Consider the following 22,959-nt stretch of genomic DNA (forward strand, 5'->3'; position numbering starts at 1 on the left):
ATCCCATCTTGCTACCATTTCCCTGAGCCTTTTCCTATTCTGCCTCTCATGTTTCCATTCCACCACTTTATGAGAAAACCATTCCTTCAGGGCCTGCATCCCTAGGGTTTCTACTATCCAACTGGGTTTCCTCCTTTCCCTCTCTAAAGCACAGAGAGTGACTGCAGTCTTTCTCACTGAAGCCCTCTTCTTGCTCTCTGCTTCCTGTTTTTTACCAGCTTAGCCTGCCCTTGCCTAGCTGGACTTCATCATAAGTTAAAAGCTTATCAGCCCTGACTGTTCTCCAAGTGCAGCTTATCATAGGAGTCACTGGCCCTTTCTCTCTACTCAGGCCTGGTGTGGGGTAGGACTCCATTACACACCCTCCCCCTCAACCCTATAACCCTTAGGGGTATGATGCCTTTTCCCTGAGAGTTATTGGAACTGGGCCCACAGGCCATCCCTTTCCAGCTCCAGGTCCCCCACTATAGGAAGGAGTCTACTCTTTTCCTCCATGGTGTCTCAAAACTTTCCTGCTGGAATTCTGACTCTTGGGAAGCCATTTTCAAGGCTTACTCAGCAGCTACCAACCTCCCTTGTAGCTTTTGCCTTTGCTCCACAGACTCTCCCCAAGTCTGAGTTCCCACTGTATTCTGATTACCCTCTGTATTTGTCCCTAAATCCTTTAAGTTTGTCTTTGGATGACTTTGTTCCCTCCAATTTCTCCTCATCCTCTATCTTCACAGCACCCTTGGCCTTCTCTACAACTTATGTGCCCACGCTATGGGCCTCTGGCTCTTTCTTCCATTTCTGTCTTTACCTGTTGCCCTTTTCATGGCTAGCTTCCCTTGTCTTGTGAGGCAGTGCACCCTCACAAGTCCCCGTCTCCCACAGGAAAAAAACAAGTACCTTTTTTTTCAGCAGGTGGGACTTGTTTGGGCTTTCCTAGATCTTTTGCTTCAGAGTAAGCTTTCTTGTCCTGATGTACATAGGGGCAGTCCCTTTTCAAGTATCCCCCCTGTCCACAGGCGTAACATTCATAAAATCATAGAATATCAGGGTTGGGAGGGACCTCAGGAGGTCATCTAGTCCAATCCCCTGCTCAAAGCAAGACCAGTCCCTGACTAAATCATCCCAGCCATGGCTCCGTCAAGCCTGACCTTAAAAACCTCTGAGGAAAGAGATTCCACCACCTCCCTGGGTAACCCATTTCAGTGGCCCTGGAGCATTTTTTTCTGCTCCCAGCTTCTTCGGCCCCTGCTCCCTCCTTCTCACGGGATCCTAAACAAATATTGCTGCTGTTCAGCCAGCTTCATTAAATATGCTTGCAGATCTAATTGTTCCTCCCATTGCCTCTATTGATTCTCCAAGACCTGCATAAGTAGTGCCTGGGTCCTCATGGATTGTTTTATATCTCCCATAAATACAAGTGAGAACTCTTGAGGTCCATCTTGAGAGTGTATATTGGTCTTCTCCATGAAGCGTTTGCATTCTCTTTCCTTCTGAACATCACTACTATGGCATCTCTCACTCCCCTGTATCGAGGTGACTGCCCTGCCTGCATTCTCCACCAAATCATCACTGCTAGGGCATCTCCTCCTGGCTGATTTGGGGATTAGCTCTGCCAGGTCTGATTCCCCTTTGTTTTATACTGTTTTTTGCTGCTGCTTGTTCTAGAGGTGTTTTTTGAGGAGTCTGTCTGCTTTGACTTGTTTCCTTTCTATCACACAGTTTAACACATCCTCACTTATCCAAACTTTAGGTGTGCTTATCTGGATGCCAACTAGAGTTAATGAGGCATCTGTGATTCTGTAATACAACATGTCCATGTTGACTTTTTGTGGTGGATCTAAGTCTTTTAGAGTGTGAAATCTGTTCTTCAGTACAGTTTAGAATAGCTGCAGTATATAGATGGTCTGTCTCATTCCTGGTGACTCCATCTGGGGATTTCCAAGTTACTCGTTGGATATCTTTGTGTGGGAATAATATTCCTCCCGATTATGAAATCTGCTACTGGCACAGTTCTTATCAGTCTTTCACCATTTCGATTTTGGGAACCTAAGCCCATTTGTGCATTGTTTTCTGCCTCCATTGTTGTCATCCCGAACTTTGTCATTGAAGTCCCTCCATTATTACAGAGAGATCTGTCAGAGAATTGCCAGAGTTTGTAGCCAATTGTAGAATTGATTTTTGATCTAATTGTGGTTGTCTGCACAATATTGATAATTGATAAGCTCTTCCCTTGCACTACAGAGAACTTTTTGGGGCAGTCTTATTTGGTGAGGAAAATAGAGACAAAGGCCACACTCTGTGCATTTGGACCTGTGATTCATTCGATGGATCCCGCCTTCAGGTCAGAGAAGGAAAAGGCTCCACCACACAAGCTAGTTTTAGCGTTAATGACTAGCTTCAAAGGAGGTCACCTTACATATAGTGTGCTCAACCTTAACAACACCAGAAACCAAATGATCTTAACCACTCTTTCAACATGCACCAGAAATAGAAGGGGTTTTGAAAGGTTCCAGATCATTTAACTGGCTTTGCCATTAACAGTAGTTTACTGGGACCTCTTTGGTATTTTACAACCCTTGGTCTTTTGTCACCTTAGACACATAGATCCTGATTGTTCAGAAGGTACTATAAGATCTGGTTTACAGAAAACTCTCCAGATTGCTATAGGAAATGTACTTCCTCCTGGCAAAGAAATACCAAGCTTATGCCACCAACCAAAAGAAAGGGAAGGGATTTTATTCGTTATTTCCTGGTAGTCTGAAAGACAGGCGGTGTCTAGCCCATCCTAAGTCTCAGAAAGCTGAATCAATATTTGAAGATGGGAAATAAAGGTAAAATGGTGATGAAATGGACAATACCATATGCTAAGTGATTCCAGTTCTTGTGATTTTTATTGCAAGTCTCACAATATTTGGTGTTTTTCTTAAAGCACCAGCACCTAAAGAAATGTGATTAGGTGAGAATCTCTACTTTCATTAAAAAATGGTTTCTAGCACTCATGGTTGTGAAGAAGAGCATGTTTTTAATCTTATGACTAAGAAAATAACCTTGAATTTACTGTTTTTAAAAATCTCATGATTTTGAGGGGCATGACTCAGGATTTTTCAATTCTTGGTATTGGCCATGCTGTATATAGTAAAAACAAGATTTTCAGAATGTATGTAAAATATTATTTTAACCTGTTAATGTTCCTTTAAAGGCATCAGATCATTCATTTTATTTCCTATAAACAAGAGATAATGTGTAGTCATTATCAGTAAACAGCTTCACTATTGAATAAACATTTCAACTTCATTTGCTTTTACCCAACCTGACAGCTGTTTATTGTGTAATATGCTTCTTAAAACTACACACCATCAGTTCTCGTAACTGTAGTAAAATAATATAACAGCAGTGGTAACCAATTTAGCACATCTTTATTTTTGAGAAAACAGTCCTTTTAACATGCATTTTAAATATGATTTCATTATATTATGAAACTTTGGTGAACAGAAAATATGTAATATTTTATTTAACTGGTTCATTTTTTTTATCAACTGAAATGTTTGACGCTTTTAGGTGCAGTAAAAGCTCATTGTATGAACAGGCTTGAGTATATTTTAAAAACCTTATTTTATATTTATGTATATTTTGGTATTTCACTTGAAAAACTATATTCTTTAAAATGGTATTTACAATCTAAATTATATACTTTCAGAGAAGACACAGACATTTTATATTTACCATAGTGTATAACCTATGACATTAGAGCTGACTTTTGGGACCCACAAAGTCTGCTATTACAAATGCCCCTGCCTTATTTAAATTTACACCAGTTGCTAGGGTTGAATATTTATATTTGATATCTCCTGGATATCATAGGTTATTCATTGTCTGCTACTTACTCCCTGCAGCTGCCCAGATCTAGACTTTGATGTCTTTGAAAATCATCACACGTCTCTTTGATCTTGAGGAGGACCCGCCATCATTTTGTGGCTAATGGAGCAGTAAGCCCACTGCAAGCTTCCTTCAAATTGGCTGCCTGCAGCTGAGCTAACTTATGCTTAAGCAACCTTATGACCTCTGGCCACAAGGAGGGATAGTTCAATAGCATGAGGGGACAGGAGATTCAAGAGGACAAAGCACAGGATGTAGAGCAAGGGACACTCAGGTTCCAATCCAGGCTCTGCCACTGACTCTCTGTGTCCTTTGTCAGGTTGCTTAAATGTTCCATGTGAGTTTCCTTATATGTAAATCATGCATGATAATACTTTCTCATATTCCTCCCACTATCTGAATGATATAGTTCACCAAAATGGGGTGGTACCACCACATCAAGTTTGGTAGTGGTGGAGAAACCAGGATTTGAGGCTGCATTAGTTCTGCCCTGCCTCACTGAAGGGGTCACCAACTGTAAAGGCAAAAGTTGGTCTGCATATTTCCCACCTCATCCCCTGTGCTGTCATCGAAGCCTGAACACAGCCAAAATCTTCCAGTGAATGAGGTGCTCGCATCTCTCAGATTCTTTGGACAATTGTCCCTTGAAAACTTGGTTAAATGTTTCAAGAATGCCCTGACCTCAGCACTAGCTGCTGGGTTCCATTTCTCCTGAAGCAGAAGTCTGGGGACGACCTGAAGGTTCTCACACTCTCCTTCAGAGAGTTATTCAGTTAATTTTGGTCGTACGCTAAAGAGCTATCTTTCTCACTTTGTCCATAATAGTGTGATCTGGGTGGAGAAGAATCACTTATATTTGCAGTGAGGAGGGGATTGTTCCACAGGCATACCCAAAAGTGCTAAGACAGGCTCTATATGGCAAAATATGACAGCTTTTCTGTAGTTCAGCTAATGAACTGTGAGTGAATATTATTAACTTGTCTATTTGTTCATTTACATAGGAAAACAATAGTGTTCACATCGTGTATGGTTTTTCTTACAAAGAAGCAGATGCCTCTTGCAAAACAGTATTTATTAACTGTTCTGCCTGTATAGTCAGTAATATGGAATAAGAAAAATAAAACAAAGAAATTACATGATAAAAAACTTTTATTTCTTAAGAATTCAGCTGCTGCTCCTGCTTATTCCTCTGTGGAAATCATAATCTTCAGTCTCTAACATCACAGGCATTTCTACTGGGATATCACAAATCAGATGATGAGTTAAGGCAAGGAATAAGCAACAGAAAAAACAATGTTTTTTTAGTCATGCAGATGTTTTTGGTAATGAAGAATGAGGGGAAAAGTACAAAGACAAAATATGAACAAAAAAGTATTTCTAAATAGAATTTCTAAACTGTTTTCTTGGCAGCCTCACTGTCTCCTTAAAGTAGATTGTTTTCCTAAAAAATGATTTGTCATAATTGCATTGAACACAGAACTCAATGAAGTATTTAACCTCATGTGTTTCTTGTTGTGATGTAAAATTTTATCTACATTTTTTAAACAAAAAACCCCCCTAAAAATTAGAAAACTGGAAAAAATAGATGTTGGTAATTTTAAAAAAAATCATAACTTTTACATTTTAATCAAAAGTCTGAATATTTGCTTAACTGCTTTAAAATATAAAATAAACAATGATTTTTCAATAACTAAATTACATACAATAGCAACTTTGCAGTGATCCTCTCATCTCGCAAACTAAGCAGGGCTGGATTACTATTTGGATGACATCATGTAACAATTGTAGGGAACGATGTGCTGATTCAGTAAGGTGAAATTCTCCCTGACTCATTACTGAATCTGTGCTCTAGCATGGTACCAAGAGGCACTGCATGGCTACAGGTGCTCTTTTGAATGAGATATAAAACAGAAATTTTGACTGTTTGTAGTCATCACAGATACCGTGGCAGTGTTCAGAGCAGTAGAAATAATTACTGTCTGGTTACCTAAATGTTTTACCTTCTGTATTTTCAGTTGGATACATTATTTTTCATGTCCTAAATTGCTGTGTAATGTTGCTGTGTGTACTTCACCTCAGAGATGGCTGCATTGCAGTGGTAGATGGAAGTAATTATTATGTATAGTTGATATTTCAGTTTCTTTCCTACTTCAGGTTCCATTTGCACAAAAGGCAATACATAAATGCTTGATGCTATTGTTTTTGTAAAGGGAAGCGCTCTTCTGTATTAAAGGACTACAGTAGATAGTGCAGGTAGTGGGGAAGCTTTTCATCATAACGAAAGGAAAAAGTTAAGCTTTTTAATTCCATATGAGCTAATAGGATTACCTTAAATTTGCTAAACTTTAAAGGAATCTATTTACTCCATGACACTGATTCATGTGGTATTGTGGGATCCAAATTTCCATTAGCTGTCTGAAAATATTCTAGGGAACAAATGGTTGATTAAGGGAGGCTCCATGGAGTCCTTAGTTTGATGGAAACTTCCAAATTTGAGGCCACTGAGCACTGGGTTCCAAACAGGTCCAGTTCAAACAAATTTGGAGTCCCCTGCAAAGCTATTCAATTGGGAACCGATGTGCCAGGACCAAGATTCAGTATGTGATCACCTGTCCTCCATACCCATACCTATTCCCAACCCATATATAGTGCCAGGTGAGTTCACTTTGCATTGGAATATGGACTATGAAATATGTATAAATTGAGGTTTGTGATTGTGGGGACAGTTACAAAAATAGTGGATGGGGGTTTTCTGTTCACGGGGGAAGGAGAGCTTGTAGTCTGTCCCAGTTTGGTCTGGGATGGAGGGAGAAACATACTGACTATCCCCCCGCCCCCAAAGAAGGACTTTGTTGGCATCAAGTTGCACTAGAATGAGTGAGGTGGCCCCATAATCTGGCAGACCTGTATGGCTGCAGCAGGTTTGGAAGCATTGTCAGAATTGGCTCTGGTTCCACAGATTTGTCATCACTGGGATAAGAGAACCAACAGCTCATACAGTGAATCTCACTGCTGAGCAAGTTGTTCAGCACTCAACCCCAAGTCCTCTCATAGCTGAGACATCTTCTACCTTGTCTCATCCAGCACAAACTGGAAGAAACAACTGCCAAAACTTGCTTTCAAGAAATGGAATGATGAGTTTCTCAGATTTCCTCTACAATATGTAGAGGTGGGAGTGGGGGAAGGATGGAGGAACACAAAGCCAAGATGGAAGAATGGAGAGAGACTTCTCTGAGGCAGGATGTGTAATATGTCATTCTGTTTTTCACTAGGAGGGAAGTTTAACCTCTCACACCCAACTGCTAGGAAAGAGCTTGGTGAAGGAGAAGGGATTTTGGTGAGGGATGAGTTACATTTTGGTGGCTCCCAGACCACATTTAATCTTAATCACCACTTCAGGAAATGGTTATGAGTGATACATGTAGTGATTGTGGCAGATTGACAATATCTAAAACAGCCTTTGGGGGTATTTTGTATTAGAATTGCAATTGTATATGTGGTATTGTGGCATTTTATGTGTCTTCTCTAGTAGGTAGTGCAGAGGCTAATGAACTTCATCTGTCATCTGCCTTTGAAGCCTTCTCCCTGGAGATATACACATACACTAGGTCAGACTGGATTCCCAGGGGCAGAGAGGAAAAGAAAGGGTTTTGGAATGAAAAGTCTGGATTTAAATGCACAGGACCCCTAGTCCAGGGAGGGCCCCAATCCTTAAAGTATAGTTGGAAGGACTGGGCCTGCCAGAATCCATATTAGCGTGAACTCTGGTAAGCTTCTTAGCATGCAAAAAGGTTCTTTTTTAGTATATTTTCTCTGTAATGCTTGTACCTGAAGAATAAAATAGGTTGGAGAGGACTTTGAGGTACCTTATATCTGCAGAAATCACTGTGTTATCATTCTCTGAAGAAAAAGCAAGCAGATCTGTTTAGGCAGACTGTCTTTGCTGGGAAATACACAGTGAAGACAGGGAACTGCAGCCTGGAAATACCCTGGTCAAAAGGGAGTGAGAGGTAGATCTCCCCACCCAAGAGAGGCAACAGCTGGAGAGCTGGAACCTGAGAGCTGGATGGCTGAGGGGAAACACAGGTGCAGTTGCCCTGAACTGTGACATATTTTCAGCAAAGCTTGTTTACAGTGATTACTAAGGAATTGTTCTGTGACCTTTTCAGTCCTCTCCAAACACATACATATTGAGAAGCCTACAATGATTGTGGTACACTGGTGTTTTCAGCATTGTTAATGCTGAACGTGTATGTTGTGCTCAGAGTACTTTCTGTACTCTTGATAAAATGTTCTACAGCTTCTAAAAGAAAATGTGCCTACACATTAAGACAGGTGCTTTTACAAGACCAAGGTCATTTAATTGGGGAATGGTAACTGCTATGTTCCTTATATGGTAAGATAATTGCTATAACTTGTGAAGACTATGATCAGCAGTTTCTAAAAGCATTTAGCTCAGTGCATTAGCAGGTGTTTGCATTTTCTGGAAAGATCCATCTTCCAGATTGCTAATGAGTGGCCAAGCAAGCATACAGAGAGTTAATAATACTGCTTAATTGCCACAGTCACATAGAGCAACCACATAATTTATTGCTATTCTGAGCCTCTGAACACTAGAAGAATGATAAACTATATGACAAAGGCTTATTGAGATTGCTAGTTAGTGAAAGTCACTGGCTAGAGTTGAATATCTCTCTGCTTCTAGTAGGTGATTCTTCTAACAGCATTTTCCTGCTTCATCAGGAAAAAAGGACATATACATATTTTTTTCCCTTGGCAGCTATTGTCAAAGTAATATACTTTCCAAATAATTACACAGCCAAAAGTTTCTTCCTGTATTTAAACATCCACAGTGGACTAGAAAAGGATGTTGTGTTTTCCTGAACACACCTAATGAAACATAAATGTTAAGTGAGTCTGTGTTACTTGAACATCTGGTTGGAATATAGCTATTAACACATGTATAGTGAACTAAGATACCGTACAAGGAAATGTGCTAAAAAGGGAAAGACAGGCAAATTAGGGGATAAGTTAATCTTGCAAACAGGATAGGAGATGTCTCCTCTAAACCATGTGACCACCAACGGTCACAAAGTGCGTTGTAGCGGTTAAATGGCTTTTAAAAATATCTGTAGCGAGCAGAAGGATTACTTCTTTTTAAAAAAGAAATACATGAATTTATGATAAAAAACTGATGAAAAAAACTGACTTTTTTATGTTAAAGTCTCTTGACTTGACTGGCCTAAATTAAGCAGGTTAGCTAACTTGTCTCATAGTGTCACTTTTACTTGACAAGTAAAATCCCAGAGCTCCCTTTCCTGAAATTAATAGTAATGTTCAGAATAAATGCTGAACAAAATGTGATGGTTGCATTTTTAGCAACTTGAAGGTTAGACCTGTCCTATTTTGCAAGTGGGGTAATGCACAAAGTTTTGGGGCTCATATTGGCAGATTAATTGCCTTTATCTAGAAATTAGTCCAAAATATGTTTGAGAGTATTCACTGCACACCCAACTAATTGTTCCAAAGACTTTCCTGACCTTCTTCAAAGTCTGTATCCCTGAACAGTAGTAAATTCTTGTGTCAGCACTGGTAAGCGGATAGACAGTAGAAATGCAAATTTCTGCTAATGAAATAACCAATCCTCTTTAGTGTAAGGAAAAGTAATTACTCATAAAAGACTGCATCACAGTTGTGACATTACCTTGACTAGCATTTGATTTGAAATCTGTAACAGAGCTAAACATAAAACTAACAGTTAAATACAGATTCATACATACAAAGAGGCTTTTTGGAACAAACTGAAGTATATTGGGAAATAGTTGCTAAAGCATTAGCTAAAGTTCTCAAGTTGCCATGGTTACTTGGGAATTTTGCATTTTATCATAGGTTAAGATGCATAGGATGAAGTAGCCAAAATAAACAGGAAGTATAAAACACATGAACTAAAAATCTCCAAATCACTCAGCAGCAGCTAATAGAAAGACAAATAGCTCACGATATCAGCTGCTTGCTGACAAATCTATGAATGGATAGAGAAAAGAGGCCTGAAGGATATTTAGAACATGTATGATTTAAAAACCCATGTAATTTTTGGAGTTAGAATTTACTTTGTTTTTGAAAGAAAATAATCGTTAAAAATTTAAAGAATGGAATGATTTTTATAAGCTAATTGGTATTGAAACCTAATGTTTGGCTTTGAGACCTTTAACAAAGAAAGTTGATGGAAACACAGATAATGCATTTCATACACTTAGTAGCACTTATACAGGAAGCAGTTCATCCCCATGGAAACCTATTTGCATTTGGGACATTTCTACTGGCTGATTCTTTTTTTTTTTTTTTTTTTTTTTTACTAGAGTAGCTGATGTTTTAGCATAATTGCCATATATTGACAACAGATTTCAAAAGTATTTTTAAAATGTCAAGTAGCTGAGCATGTGTACATTGGAGATGTTAAGATATTCAGCTAAGCTTAACTTTAGGTGTAGGATGAAGAACAGTTCCTGATGAATTTAAGGGCAATGTTTGGCCTTCCATTGTCTATCACAAGCTGAAGGAACTATGCCTTAAAACTGATTAAATAAAATGCACTTATCTTGAACTTTTTTTAAAAACAGGTGACAAGAGAACTGAAACAGTATGACAATAAGATTATAGAGTGCAAATTTGAGAACAACAGCTGGGTCTTCATGAGGCAGAGAATAGACAAAAGCTTTCCAAATGCTTACAACACCGCCCTAGGTGAGTAGAATAACTTCATTTTTACCATTTCAGTAAACTTGGATAAATGGACTCTGGCAGAAAATTTAGTCCCAGAATTTCATCTGCCTTAACATTGTTCTAATTTAATGAGGGAAAATGGTCTGTAGTCTCAATATCTAGTTTAGCAGTCTGTGTTTTTCCAGTATAACATTAGGTCCTGACCTTGCAAAGACTTATGTATGTGCTTAAACTTTATACACGATGAGTAATCCCAATGGTTTTAATGGGACTTACTCACTGGATGAAATGAAATAGGCTATGCTCCCATTTGTTATGTGCCAGCTGGCTCAGGTTAAGGGAATGTTTAATTGCAGTGTAGATGTTTGAGCTCAGTCTAGAGCCCAGGATCTGGAATCTCGCAAGGTGAGAGGATCCCAGAGTTCAATCTCCAGCCTGTGCCCAGACATCTACACTGCAGGTAAACAGCCCCTTAACCCAAGCCCCACGAGCCGAAGTCAGCTGACACGGGACAGTCATGGGTTTTTAATTGCATTATAGACATACCAGTTACTTTACTGAGGCCATGATTGTGTGTGAAGTAAATGTGTGTGAGTTCTTCGCAGAATTGGGACCTTATTTAGTCAAATATATGCTAAAAGCCTGCATTTAAGTGAGGCCCCCCAAAATATGTTGCCTTAGCTCTACAACATAGTTAACTGACAAGCACTAGTGCTATGTTGACTTGTGCTGATGCACAAAGAAAGATACTTTGGCACGTCAACATGCTACATAAGTTGAATTTGTTAAACAAAAAAAGCCATGATAATTTCAGCTCTATTCAAGATCATTGTTTGCCAGATGGAAGACAAAATTAGTAGGAGAAAATGTAATTTCAAGCTCCTAAAATAGTATTACAAACAATAGAGAGTAAAGCAAATGAAAGCTATGAAAAAAAGTTGTCCTTATAGGATTGTGACGCCTTCAGATTCTCCTGTAGACAATAAAAAAAAGAATCCTCTGAAAATGCAAAAAAGCAATTTTCTTTCAGGTGGAATGAATGAGTTTAAATAAAGATATGTTGGAATAATATGAGTAACAATAGTCATACTGAACTGGCATTTTGGTGGTATCATAAACTTAAACATGGTATTCAGAACTACTAAGCTTGCCAGAAGGTATATGTATATTGCTAGTTTTTCTTTAAAATTAATCCACCCATGTAAATTTCTGATAATCTAGTGAAATTAAATTGTTTGGATGAGCCAATTGCAATTAGCCATTTGATCAAGTGACAATAGGACTGCTGGTGCCCTTTTGGAGACACCTCAGAATTCCAACAGCTCCACCACCATAGCAGCTTTGTGCGTCTCCTGCAGCCCTCGCATCAGCAAAAGGGAAAGAGGGATGGGCCACTAAAGAAGAGGTACCATTGTACCACCTCCTAAAGTTTTTCCCCATCAACACCAGCATTTCCTCCTAGTTGCGTCAGCAACCTTTATTCCTTTGGCCTGCCCCAACCCCCTCCCCTACTTCCAAGCCACAGCAACTTTTCCTCTTCCTTTCTCCACTCCCAGCATGCACAGCTTTCCTCTTCTTCCCCTCTGCTAGAGCTGGCTGGAAAAAAAAATTCTGAAGAGTTTTCTCACCAAATAAATGGGGAGGGGGTTGTAAAAAAATGAAATTTCTCATGGGAAATAATTTTTTACAATTAAATAAAAAAATCCGTGAGTAAAAATTGCATTTTTGGTTCAGTTGTTGAAAAAAGTTGTTTTTGGAGTTTTGATAGGTTCCCTCCCCTCCTCCTTTCTTAACTTATCCCCACTGGAAAAGGTCTATGGTGAGGAGGAGAGACCCACTTTTTTTCACATTTGAAAAAAGCTGGAAAGAAATAGTAAAGCTAAAATAAAATGTCTATGTGCTACTTCTTTCCCTTTTTGAGCTTTTCTTTTTAGACTTCTCCAGTTGAAAAGTTTTTTTTTTAAAAATTAGTGATTTTTTTTCCTTTTTGTCCCATTAGTCCTGGTCAGCCTTTAAAAATAGTCATACACATTTACCAGCATAGGCTTGCTGGGGTGATAACTTTCTTATTTTTGTAATTGTTTGTTTTTGGCAAGGCTAGCTACTTTTCATTATAATACTGTGTTTAAATGGACTAAAGCTGATGCATGCAGAAGAAATTTTTAAAAAGCATCTTTACACCAAAAATGTGTTTAATTATAAAGCCATTGCTATTAGAGTGGGTTTTATTAATGTTTCATTCAGATTGTGCATGCTTCCAGAATTACAGTGGTATGAAAAGAATATCTTCAGTGGCCTATGAGACCATATTTTTAGTAGCTAGTCATGAAGATGATTTTACTTTATATCAGTTGAGGGAGATAAGTTTACTCATTTTATTTAATGGATGTTGGGGCTCAAAAGAGTAACAATTATTCTTCCTCATGAAACTGCCTCTGTAGTATAGCTGATCTTCCTCATACTATCTCTCAAAATCTTTTATAGCCCTTATCTTATATTTTTGTCCCAGCTAGTCATGGAATTCCACCTTAGATCAATATATCTTACTTCTAGCCTTTTTTCCTAAGTCCCATATTTCATCAGACGAGACCGGGTTGCATAGGCAAAATGATAAAAAGATACTCAATTCAGAATCAAGCCTTTTCATAAATTGTCTAAATTGTTTGATATTTGATGAAAAATCCAAAGACTTAGCCATTTCAGTTCCAAGTTTGTCAAAATGGATAAAATCATGTATTGCTACCGGTAACGACTTAGGTAGAGCTTCAGAGCCAGAAGACACATTGCACAAGAGCTTTGTTGCTGCTACTTCCCTAAGTAATGTGCTAATTCCTAACATTTATATTGAATTTAATTTTACTTTTTGACAAAGATTTATTCTTTTGACTAGAAGGCTAGACTGGTGCCTGTTGGGACAGCAGTTCTTTATTCTCTGTAGTCCTCAGCTGTGTGTGAGCAAAGTAGAGTAATTTCATCCCTAACACAAAAGTTCTATAAAATATATGTTCAAAGCTGAACATTTGTGCCAAATACTGTCATTTATTTTGCAAATACAGGATCAAATTGTTCGAGTGTTGCATGCAGCCGATCAGTTTAATAACGTCAAAATGTGTTCTTTATTCCCAGCTGTATGTAACAGCATCCAAAATCCAGTCACAAAGGAAATGTTGTTTGAGTTCATTGATAGGTGTACAGCAGCTTCTCAAGGACAGATGCAAAAACATCACCTGGATCCTGATGCTGAACTCATGCCCCCACCTCCTCCCAAAAGACCACGCACCATAACCTAAGACCACAGTCCGAATAAATAGCATGTTGTTTACAAATCTGCAGAAGGTGAAATGAAAATGTGCGTGGATTAAAAAACATTTGCAAAAAAGTCATTCTATGCATCCTGTAAATATCTAGATGCATTTTTTTCAAATGCCACATCATGAACCGACATTCTTTTTGTAACTGGCAAATTCAGCCTTACTTTGTGGGATTTGAAGATTGAAATATCCAAAGGTTTAGACAAGAACAGTATAGAATCAGTGGAAAGCTGCCTTGTTTGTACATGGATATCTTTCACCTTTAATTTATAATGTTAGCAATCTGGAACTGTGAGAAAACATTGGAACACTGTACTTTTTAGAATCTGTGTTTCAAATATAGAGGTGTTTCTTTTTCTTTTTTATTATTTAATTAGTTCAGATTTGTCACGCTTAATATAATTTATCTTAGCGTTCCTACATTTCTGAGACTCATGTTCAAGAACAAACAGCAATGTTGTTTATGTACTGTATTGGTTTAAAAAAACCTTATTAGGTTTACTAATTTTAAAAGTAGCTGGGTTTTTTGTTAAAATATTAAAGAACTGAATCTTTATTGTTGTAAATAGCATCCTTTCTAAAGGAAATGTGCTGGGTGGTTGTGGGGGGGGGTTAGTTTTATTTTTGTTTCATTATTTGAAGTCACACACCTAAGGTCTGGTCCGTCAATTTTAGCTCTGCATTTTAAGTTTATCTGTAGATAAGGAACACACATGAAATCCTTAGTATTAAGGTCTCTGTTTTGAGTCAGTTTCTAATACAGGGTTTAGTTCTCCACAATGAAGCCATTATAAGTAATATGTAAAGATACACCTCACTGTGATATACAAGAGTAATACCCAGTACTAATGATGTTGTCTTAGATCCAGGTGCAAAATGGCAAAAGAAATGCCAGTCAACATCTTTGATGAGGAGGTAATACCAATGGAATAGAGCCCTGTCACAGGAAAAGGCCTCCTGATTTTAGATAAAAGCAGACCAAAGGCAAGACATGTATTGGTGGAAATTAACAAGCTGAATACCAAGACATTAATTTTCAAAGCAGCAATCAGTTGTCCTGTGACAGTATTCTAATCTCTTGACTTTATTTCTGTTATACCCAATGATGAAACAAATATCCTAGTAGCCCTTGCTGCAGTACAATTGGAAGTTGTTCACTCAATTAAGATGGAAAAGCTGCATTCTAACGGACATATGGAGGCATTGCTCTGAGTTTGAACTAACTAGAAACAAAAGTAATTATAAAAATGCAGTTTTAAAAGTTTTCTGCACAGTTAATAAGCTGGTGTTTGGCTATTCAGTTATTGATAAATAAGTATAAATATAAATATGAGTGATCCATTCATTCAACAGTCTGGTTAACTAACATAATTTCATCTGATATAATAAATGATCCAAAATAGTTTATATTTAAATGAGTTTTAATGTTTGTAAATAAAGTTAACTCATGCAGTGTTTTTTTCTATATGGAAATTTTAGGTCTATGCTTTGTGGGGGGCTCCTCCAATTGTTTCAACGTGTATAAATATACACTGTATCATTCACATGGTAATCCTAATGTCTCTTTCCTGGGATACTCCATATATGTGTTAGGGCATTGAAGAGGTTTAAAAAGTTGCTTTTTTTGCCGCAGTAAAACTTGAGGAAAAAGTGTGTTCATCAAAGCTCATGTTTCAATCATACATAGTTACCTTGTATTATCTTTATAACAAATATATCATCCTATGCAAGGCTGAAAAATTATCTCCCCAAAACAACCTTATAAATTTCATGTGGAAACCTATGCAACCTCAGTTCACCCTTCATGGAAACACACAGTCCATTTCTTTTCCACATAGTTTTTGTTGTTTTTTTCCCCAGACATACAGCCCTACCATTGAGTTAAGTCATGACATACATTTTATCAGCTGTCTCTAGTGCTGTTTAAATGTCTATTGTAATTGCAATCTTTTAACTGAGAACGAGATATGGGAAAAGAGCTTTTTGTTTTAAATATTTATCCAGATTATTTTCTCTCTTCTCCTTTCCCCCCTCCACCTTTTTATTTCAACAGAATTTTAAAGTTTATAATTTGTCATTTTCTTTAGTGCATTGTAGCCTGCCCTCGACGTGCATTCCACTGTTGCCTTTTGCATATTTTGACATTACTTTTTTTTTCCACTCAATTTTTAAAATTGATATATTGAAGGAATTGTAAAGACATTGAGAGATGATCTGATGGTTTGGGAGATCTCTGCTCAGATTTAACTTGAAGTTCTTCCTGCACTGCAGCTCTGTAGCCTTTGAAAGAGGCTGATCATCTTAGGTTTTCTGGACAAAGTTTTTAAAAAACAATAAAAGGTACTGGGAAGGGAAGAGTTGAGTGAAGAAGCAGATGAAAACAATGGAATTCCATTTGGACCAGCTGTTTGTTTGTTTGTTTGTTTGATGTATGAGACCCTGCTCTCTGCTACTGGATATTCTGAGATAGGAGTCAAGGGGGCAAGGAGGAGCCTGTGCCAAAAAACCTGAGAAAAACTCAACTGTCTGCTCTTAGGGTATAGAGTATGAACCCATCCTCTAAGTTGTTGTTTGTTAAATAGTACATGTACAGTTATGTTTTGCTTTCAATGGAGTTCTCAGAAAATGTCAGTACATTCCTCTGAAAACTATGTATTAAGTATTTTAATAAAGTCAATGGTTTAAAAGAATGGACGTTCATTTACTTGGGCTAGTGGTCTAATTATTTATGCTTATGATATCCACAGAAGAATTTTACATGATTTGCAGAGGTCAGAGGTTCAACTCTGGGCTAGAAAGCCTATGCATAAGGATACCCAGAGAGCCAATAAGTGATATAGCTTTTGGCTATGATAAATATTTTTTTAAAGCAGAGTCTTCCCTTCCTACTGCCTGAGAGGAAACTGAAGAATTGGTGAATCAGAAGAACTTTTTATAATGTGCTAACATTGTCATGGTATAACCCCCACTCTGAACCTTAGCGTCCAAAAGATGGGGTACCAGCATGAATCCCCCTAAGCTTAATTACCAGCTTAGATCTTGTAGTGCTGCCACCAACCAGGACTTGCAGTGCCTGGTACACTCTGGTCCCCACAAAACCTTCCCAGAGGACCCCGAGACCCAGACCCCCTGGATCTTACATAAGGAAAGTAAACCCTTTCCCCCACTGTTGCCTCTCCTAGGCTTTCCCTCCCTGGGTTACCCTGGAAGATCACTGTGATTCAAACTCCTTGAATCTTAAAACAGAGAGGAATGCACCTTCCCCCCTCCTCTTTTCCCCTCCCCAAGAGGTAATACAGATTCAAGCTCCGTGAATCTAAAACAGAGGAATTCCACCTTCCCCCCTCCCTTCTCTCTCCCTTTCTCCCACCAATTCCCTGGTGAGTACAGACTCAATTCCCTTGAGCCCCAACAAGGGGAAAAAATCAGTCAGGTCTTAAAAAAGAAAGAAAAACGTAAAAGTTGTCTCTGTAATCAAGATGGTAAATGTTACAGGGTCTTTCAGCTTATAGACACTAGAGAGAAGCCTTCCCCCCAGCACAATTACAAATTAAAATCCTTCCAGCAAAATACACATTTGCAAATAAAGAAAACAATCAAAAAGACTAAACCGCCTTTCTACTTGTACTTACTACTTGAACAGAAAATTAGAGAGCCTGTAGGTACGTCTGATCACTCTCAGAACCCAGAGAGAACAACAGACAAACAAACAACACAAAACAAAGACTTCTCTCCACTGAGATTTGAAAGTATCTTGTCTTCTGATTGGTCCTCTGGTCAGGTGTTCCAGGTTCACTGCTTGTAACCCTTTACAGGTAAAAGAGACATTAACCCTTAACTATCTGTTTATGACAAACATATATTACATTATTATTTATTTATTTAAACGTCTACTGTACAAAAAGACCAAACAAAATTCAGTATTCCCCCACTCCAGTTAAATTCTCACTGGATACTAAGAAATACATATTCAGAAACACTGAATAATTTTACGTGGCCTTTGAGTGTTTTGCAGTAGTATATGTTCCATCTTCCTATATTGTGTTAAGCCAGTAAAATAAATAAGCTCCCCAAATTAACCCTTGTCGTCTTGTGTTCCAGATACCTTCAGAGTATTTTTCTCTGTGACACTACTTCTTTGGATGCATATTCCAACTCATGGGGTGTGCTAGCTGGTGCAGCTCAAGAGGTGGAACCTGCTCATAGCAGTGCTTGTCAGAGCACTTGTGCACCCCTGCTATTCCTTCCCTTTTCCTTCCTGAACATTCTGGGGGTGAGGTCATAAAAGGGGGAGTGACACCCTCTGCTGCCTTAGTTCCTTCCAAATGCTGCAGCAGATAGATTTTAGCCTCTCTGAATCCAGTTGGATCTGGAGCCTTCACGCAAGAACAATTTAATGCCCCTGTTTAGTATAGTTTTACTTTTAGTGTAGTTTTCATTATTAGTTTTAGTGGTAAACTTATTTAAAGAAAAAAGGTTTTATTCTTAGCGTAGGTAGTAGATATGTCTTCAATTCTCACTACTGGTTCTGTGTCAGATTGATTTTAAAACCCGCAGCTGTGAGTCTCAGTGCCCCAGTCTACAGACTTGAGCTCACAGCACTAAAAACAGCTGTGTAGACAGACGCTCAGGCTCTGAAGTTCAGGATAGGGGAGTGGGTTTCAGAGTCCGAGCTCCAGTCCAAGCCGCAGTGTCTACACTGCTGGTTTTAGTGCTGTAGTGCCAGCCCAGACTCTTACACTCGCTGCTCTGTTTTTTAAAATGCAGTGTAGACATAACCTAAGAGACCTGGCTTCAAAAGTTAGGTGCATCTCTTGTCCGGCCATTTTCCCAGGATCAGGATGCCCATAGTAGATGCTTGGCATGTGTCAGAGAGGGTCGCTTTCCCTCATGGTGGTCTGTCTGTAGCACATTTACCCTCAGCATGCTCAGGGAGCCCCAGAACAGGCTGCAAGCCTTATTGCTGCAGGAAGTTCTGGCTATGAAGTGTCCTGGATCGGATACATATAAGAGATCTGTACCCCAGGTGAAAATACCAGTGTCTGCTTCTTTTTAGCACCTTGGGGACTAAAAAGAAGAGCAATATGTATAATACTGGGGTCTCTTTCCCAGGATCAGTTTCAGTGCTTTGGTGCAATTGGTATCCAAATTATTGGATCTGATACTATAGTGCTCAGATATTTGGTTGATACCAGCCTCTGCGGGAAGAGCCAAACTATGGGAGAAACCTTCAGATCCATCTACTTCAGTTCTGAGAAAGTTTGTGCAAGACAAGAAGGCTCCTGCTTGCAAGGACAAGTCATATTCAGGAGAAGCCTCAGATCCGTATGACCTGGATCCAAGAATATCAGATCCTAAACCAAAGACTATAGTTCAGGCTTAAGGTGAATGATAGTCTAATAGAAATATAGGGCTGGAAGAGACCACAAGAAGTCATCAAGTCCAGCCAAATAGACAGACCATCGCTGACGTGCTTGTCCAACCTATTCTTACAAACCACCAATGACAGGGATTCCACAACCTGTCTTGGAAGCCTATTCCAGAGCTTAACTACCGTTAGAGCTAGAAAGACTTTCCTAATATCAAACCTATATCTCCCTTGCTGCAGATTAAGCCCATTATTTCTTGTCATACCTTTGGACATAGAGAACTATTGATTACCATCTTCTTTATAACCGTCTTTAACATAGTTGACAACCGTTTATCAGATCCACTCAGTCTTCTTTTCTCAAGAGTAAACATGCCATTTTTTTTAACCTTTCTTCATGGATCAGGTTTTCTAAACCTTTTACCATTTTTGTTTCTCTCCTCTGGACTCTCTCCAATTTGCATCTTTCCTAAAGTGTGACCTCCAGAATTGGACACAGTACTCCAGCTCAGACCTCACCAGTGCCAAGCAGAGTGAGACAGTTACATTCTGGGTCATACATACTACAGTCCAGTTCATACACCCCATCACAATATTAGCCTTTTTCGCAGCTGTGTCACATTGTTGATGCATATTCAATTTGTGCTCCACTATAACCCCCAGATCCTTTTCAGCAGTACTACCACCTAGCCAATTATTCCCCATTTTGTAGTTGTGCATTTGATTTTTCCATCCTCAGTGAAGTGCTTTGTACTTCTCTTTTATTGAAATTTCATTGTGTTGAATTTAGACCAATTCTCCAATTTGTCATCATTATTTTAGATTCTCATCCTGTCCGCCAAAGGGCTTGCAACCCCACCCAGCTTGGTGTCATTTGCAAATTTTGCCTAAAACTTGCCTAAAAACTTATCCCCCAGTTCTGAAAATTGCATTGAATCTGAAAGTTGTTCTAGAGTTGGCAATAGTTTCTTTATCCACTATTTGCATGGAACCAACACTTACTGTGGTAGCACAACCGCATGATATCGATTCACAATCAGATCAGTTACCCAGATCTGCAAGAGACAAACTGTGTCTACTTGTGTAAGAGAGTAAAAGGAATGCTCCTGCTACTTGTCCTTCTTAAGTGTCCCCACCAGGGAAAAGGAGGAGGTCAGTAACATTTGTTTGCTTTTCTGTTTTGCATATGCAGGTCCTGTAGTTTCCCCATTTACTTCTGTGTTGCACCCAAGATCGGCTCTAGGTTAGATCTATAGTCCAAAGAAGAATCAAAATATGCTGGACGTTACAGATATACTTCCAGGTTCCATTATCAGAAGAAGGAATGCACCTCAAAATATGGTGCCTACAGATCATCACACACTTCCAGATATGGACTCTGGCAGATTCTGCCCTGGTCTGGAAGGCCCTGTTGTTCCAACTGCAGACATCTGCGGGGTTGCTATTTGGGGCTTTATACTTACATTTACAAAACATTACTTCCTAGACCTAGCTTCTGCATCGGATGCTTAATTTGTCAGGGCAATACTTCAATCCCTATTCAGTTAGGACTCCAAGTCCCACCTTCTATTTATGGAGTACTGCTTGATAAACTGTCTTGAGTGGAAATATGCAGCAGAAATGAAGGTTACTTACCTGTAACCAGAGTTCTTAGAGATGGATTCTGCCTATTCGCACTCAGGGTATGGCTACACTTGGAGATGTGCAGTGCTGGGAGTTACAGCTGTGTTCATACAGCTGTGTAGGGAAAGCGCTGCAGTGTGGCCACACTGACAGCTACCAGCGCTGCAGTGTGGCCACATTTGCAGCATTTGCAGCGCTGTTGGGAGTGGTGCATTGTGGGCAGCTATCCCAGCGTTCAAGTGGCTGCAACGTGCTTTTCAAAAGGGGGGGGTGGGGTGGAGTGTGACAGGGAGCGTGGGGGAGACAGAGAGAATGGATTTTTGGAGCTGACACTGCTCTCAGCTCCCTGCCTTGCAAGTTCTAGGAACTGGAAGATACACAGTGCCTACCTTCAATCATTTTAAAAGTTTTGACCTTTCCCCCACCTGTCTCTTATTCACTAAATGCAAATTATGCACTCCTAAATAGTCTTTAGACCAAATAAGCAGCTGCTCAACACTACCCCTCCCCTCTCTCCTCAAGCAAACAGCTGTGAACATTCCAAAGCAATTCCCCTGCCTCCGCTCGCTCGCTCACTGGAGCAAAGAGCAGCTGTGTTTGTTTTTTAGCTAAGTAGCTATGGGGAGATCGGAGTTCAGCCATTCTTCCGGTTTGTTGTGGACAGGAATTCTGGGATACCTCCTAATACCCTGGAGGCCAATAACAGCGCTTTTGGTGGCTACACTTGATGACCAGCGCTGCATCACCAGCGCTGGAATCACTACACCCCAAGCAAACCAGGTGTACAGCCAGCGCTGCAACCAGGGAGTTGCAGCGCTGGCCGTGCTTTGGAAGTGTGGACACAGAGTGAGTTGCAGCGCTGTAACCCCATCACCAGCATTGCAACTCTCCAGTGTAGCCAAGCCCTGAGGGTCCTAATGGAATCTTGATTGTGGGGAGACGGTGGAAAGAACTGAGGAAGTAGAGGGCGCCTCACCTTCAGAACATTCAGGAACACAGAGGGGAGAAGAGAGGGGTGGGAGTGCATGAGTACGCCAATGAGCACTGCTGTGAGAAGATTCACCATCTGAGCAGTACTTGCCGGTGCATCCCATGAGTGTGAATGCACAGAACTATGACTATAGGTAAGCAACCTCCATTCACAGTATGGCAACAAAAAAACCACCACCCAACTATGAACTGTTTGTTCACCATGAAAGCAATGGATGTTATGATATCAAAAGCTTTTTTCCCCCCTCAAATTCTCATAGCGCGAATGTAGTTCAACTGAAATATTTTCCCCCTACATCTTCCCATATATTTAATCAGAAGAAGACAGACAAATTGAGTTCAGAAGCCATTAAACTATAATATTCTGATAAATTAAATGTTGACTAAATGTTCTGCACAGAACTATTCTGTGAAGAGAGATTATATTAAGGTTATTGCAATAAATAGATCTGTATAAATTGTAAATACTGAAGATTGGAAAAACATTTTTATTAAAACACTCCTCAGTTTTTCTCACTTGTGCACAATTCATTAAGGGATTGAAAGTTTTGCATCAGCAGGTAGACCTTAGCTCATATAATTTGTCACAGCTACACTGACTTCAGTGGAGCTACTTTGATTTCACCAGCTGAGGATCTGGCATGAGGATCCTGGACCCACTCCAAAGAAATGCTGGCTGCACCAAGACACCAGTGACATTTTGGGGATCCAGTGTCTCTCACACTCTCATCAAACTATAAACAAGTATTGAAATTATTTACAGTGCTTGAAAAACTTTAGTTTTTAGTCCTGTGGGCAATCATGAAATCTCTGATCTTAAATCGTGTAATTGTAACTGCTATCATGCTTCCCCCCCTCCCAATTGAATTCTGATGTGATTTTAGTGGCCTCTATCTCAAGATTGGCCAGAATCCAGTGATGTTATGCCATTTAGAATTATCTAACTGTAGTGGTTCTCCTTCATAGATAGGTTTGCTACCGGTAACAGTGATCTTTTTCCCCCTCTGTTACTGCAGTTTAGAAGACAAGACAAAAACAGGTTATCACAGGAAACTGCCAGTTTTATTCTGCATCGTG

General features: G+C 39.3%; 1 protein-coding gene across 4 annotated transcripts in view; it reads left to right on the plus strand.

Annotated features, from left to right (window-relative positions):
* The window catches only part of RNGTT (RNA guanylyltransferase and 5'-phosphatase), a 392,686-nt gene extending 376,095 nt beyond the window's left edge, over positions 1-16,591 (plus strand). For all 4 annotated transcript variants that reach the window (XM_050949291.1, XM_050949292.1, XM_050949294.1 and 1 more), the window contains 2 exons: positions 10,488-10,611; positions 13,717-16,591. In XM_050949291.1, coding sequence (XP_050805248.1) covers positions 10,488-10,611; positions 13,717-13,880 — 288 coding nt within the window. In that variant the 3' untranslated portion in view covers positions 13,881-16,591. The remainder of the gene's footprint in view (positions 1-10,487; positions 10,612-13,716) is intronic.
* Positions 16,592-22,959: the final 6,368 nt, after the last annotated feature.

Source organism: Gopherus flavomarginatus, chromosome 4 (assembly GCF_025201925.1).
Source record: "Gopherus flavomarginatus isolate rGopFla2 chromosome 4, rGopFla2.mat.asm, whole genome shotgun sequence".
Taxonomy (NCBI): domain Eukaryota; kingdom Metazoa; phylum Chordata; order Testudines; family Testudinidae; genus Gopherus; species Gopherus flavomarginatus.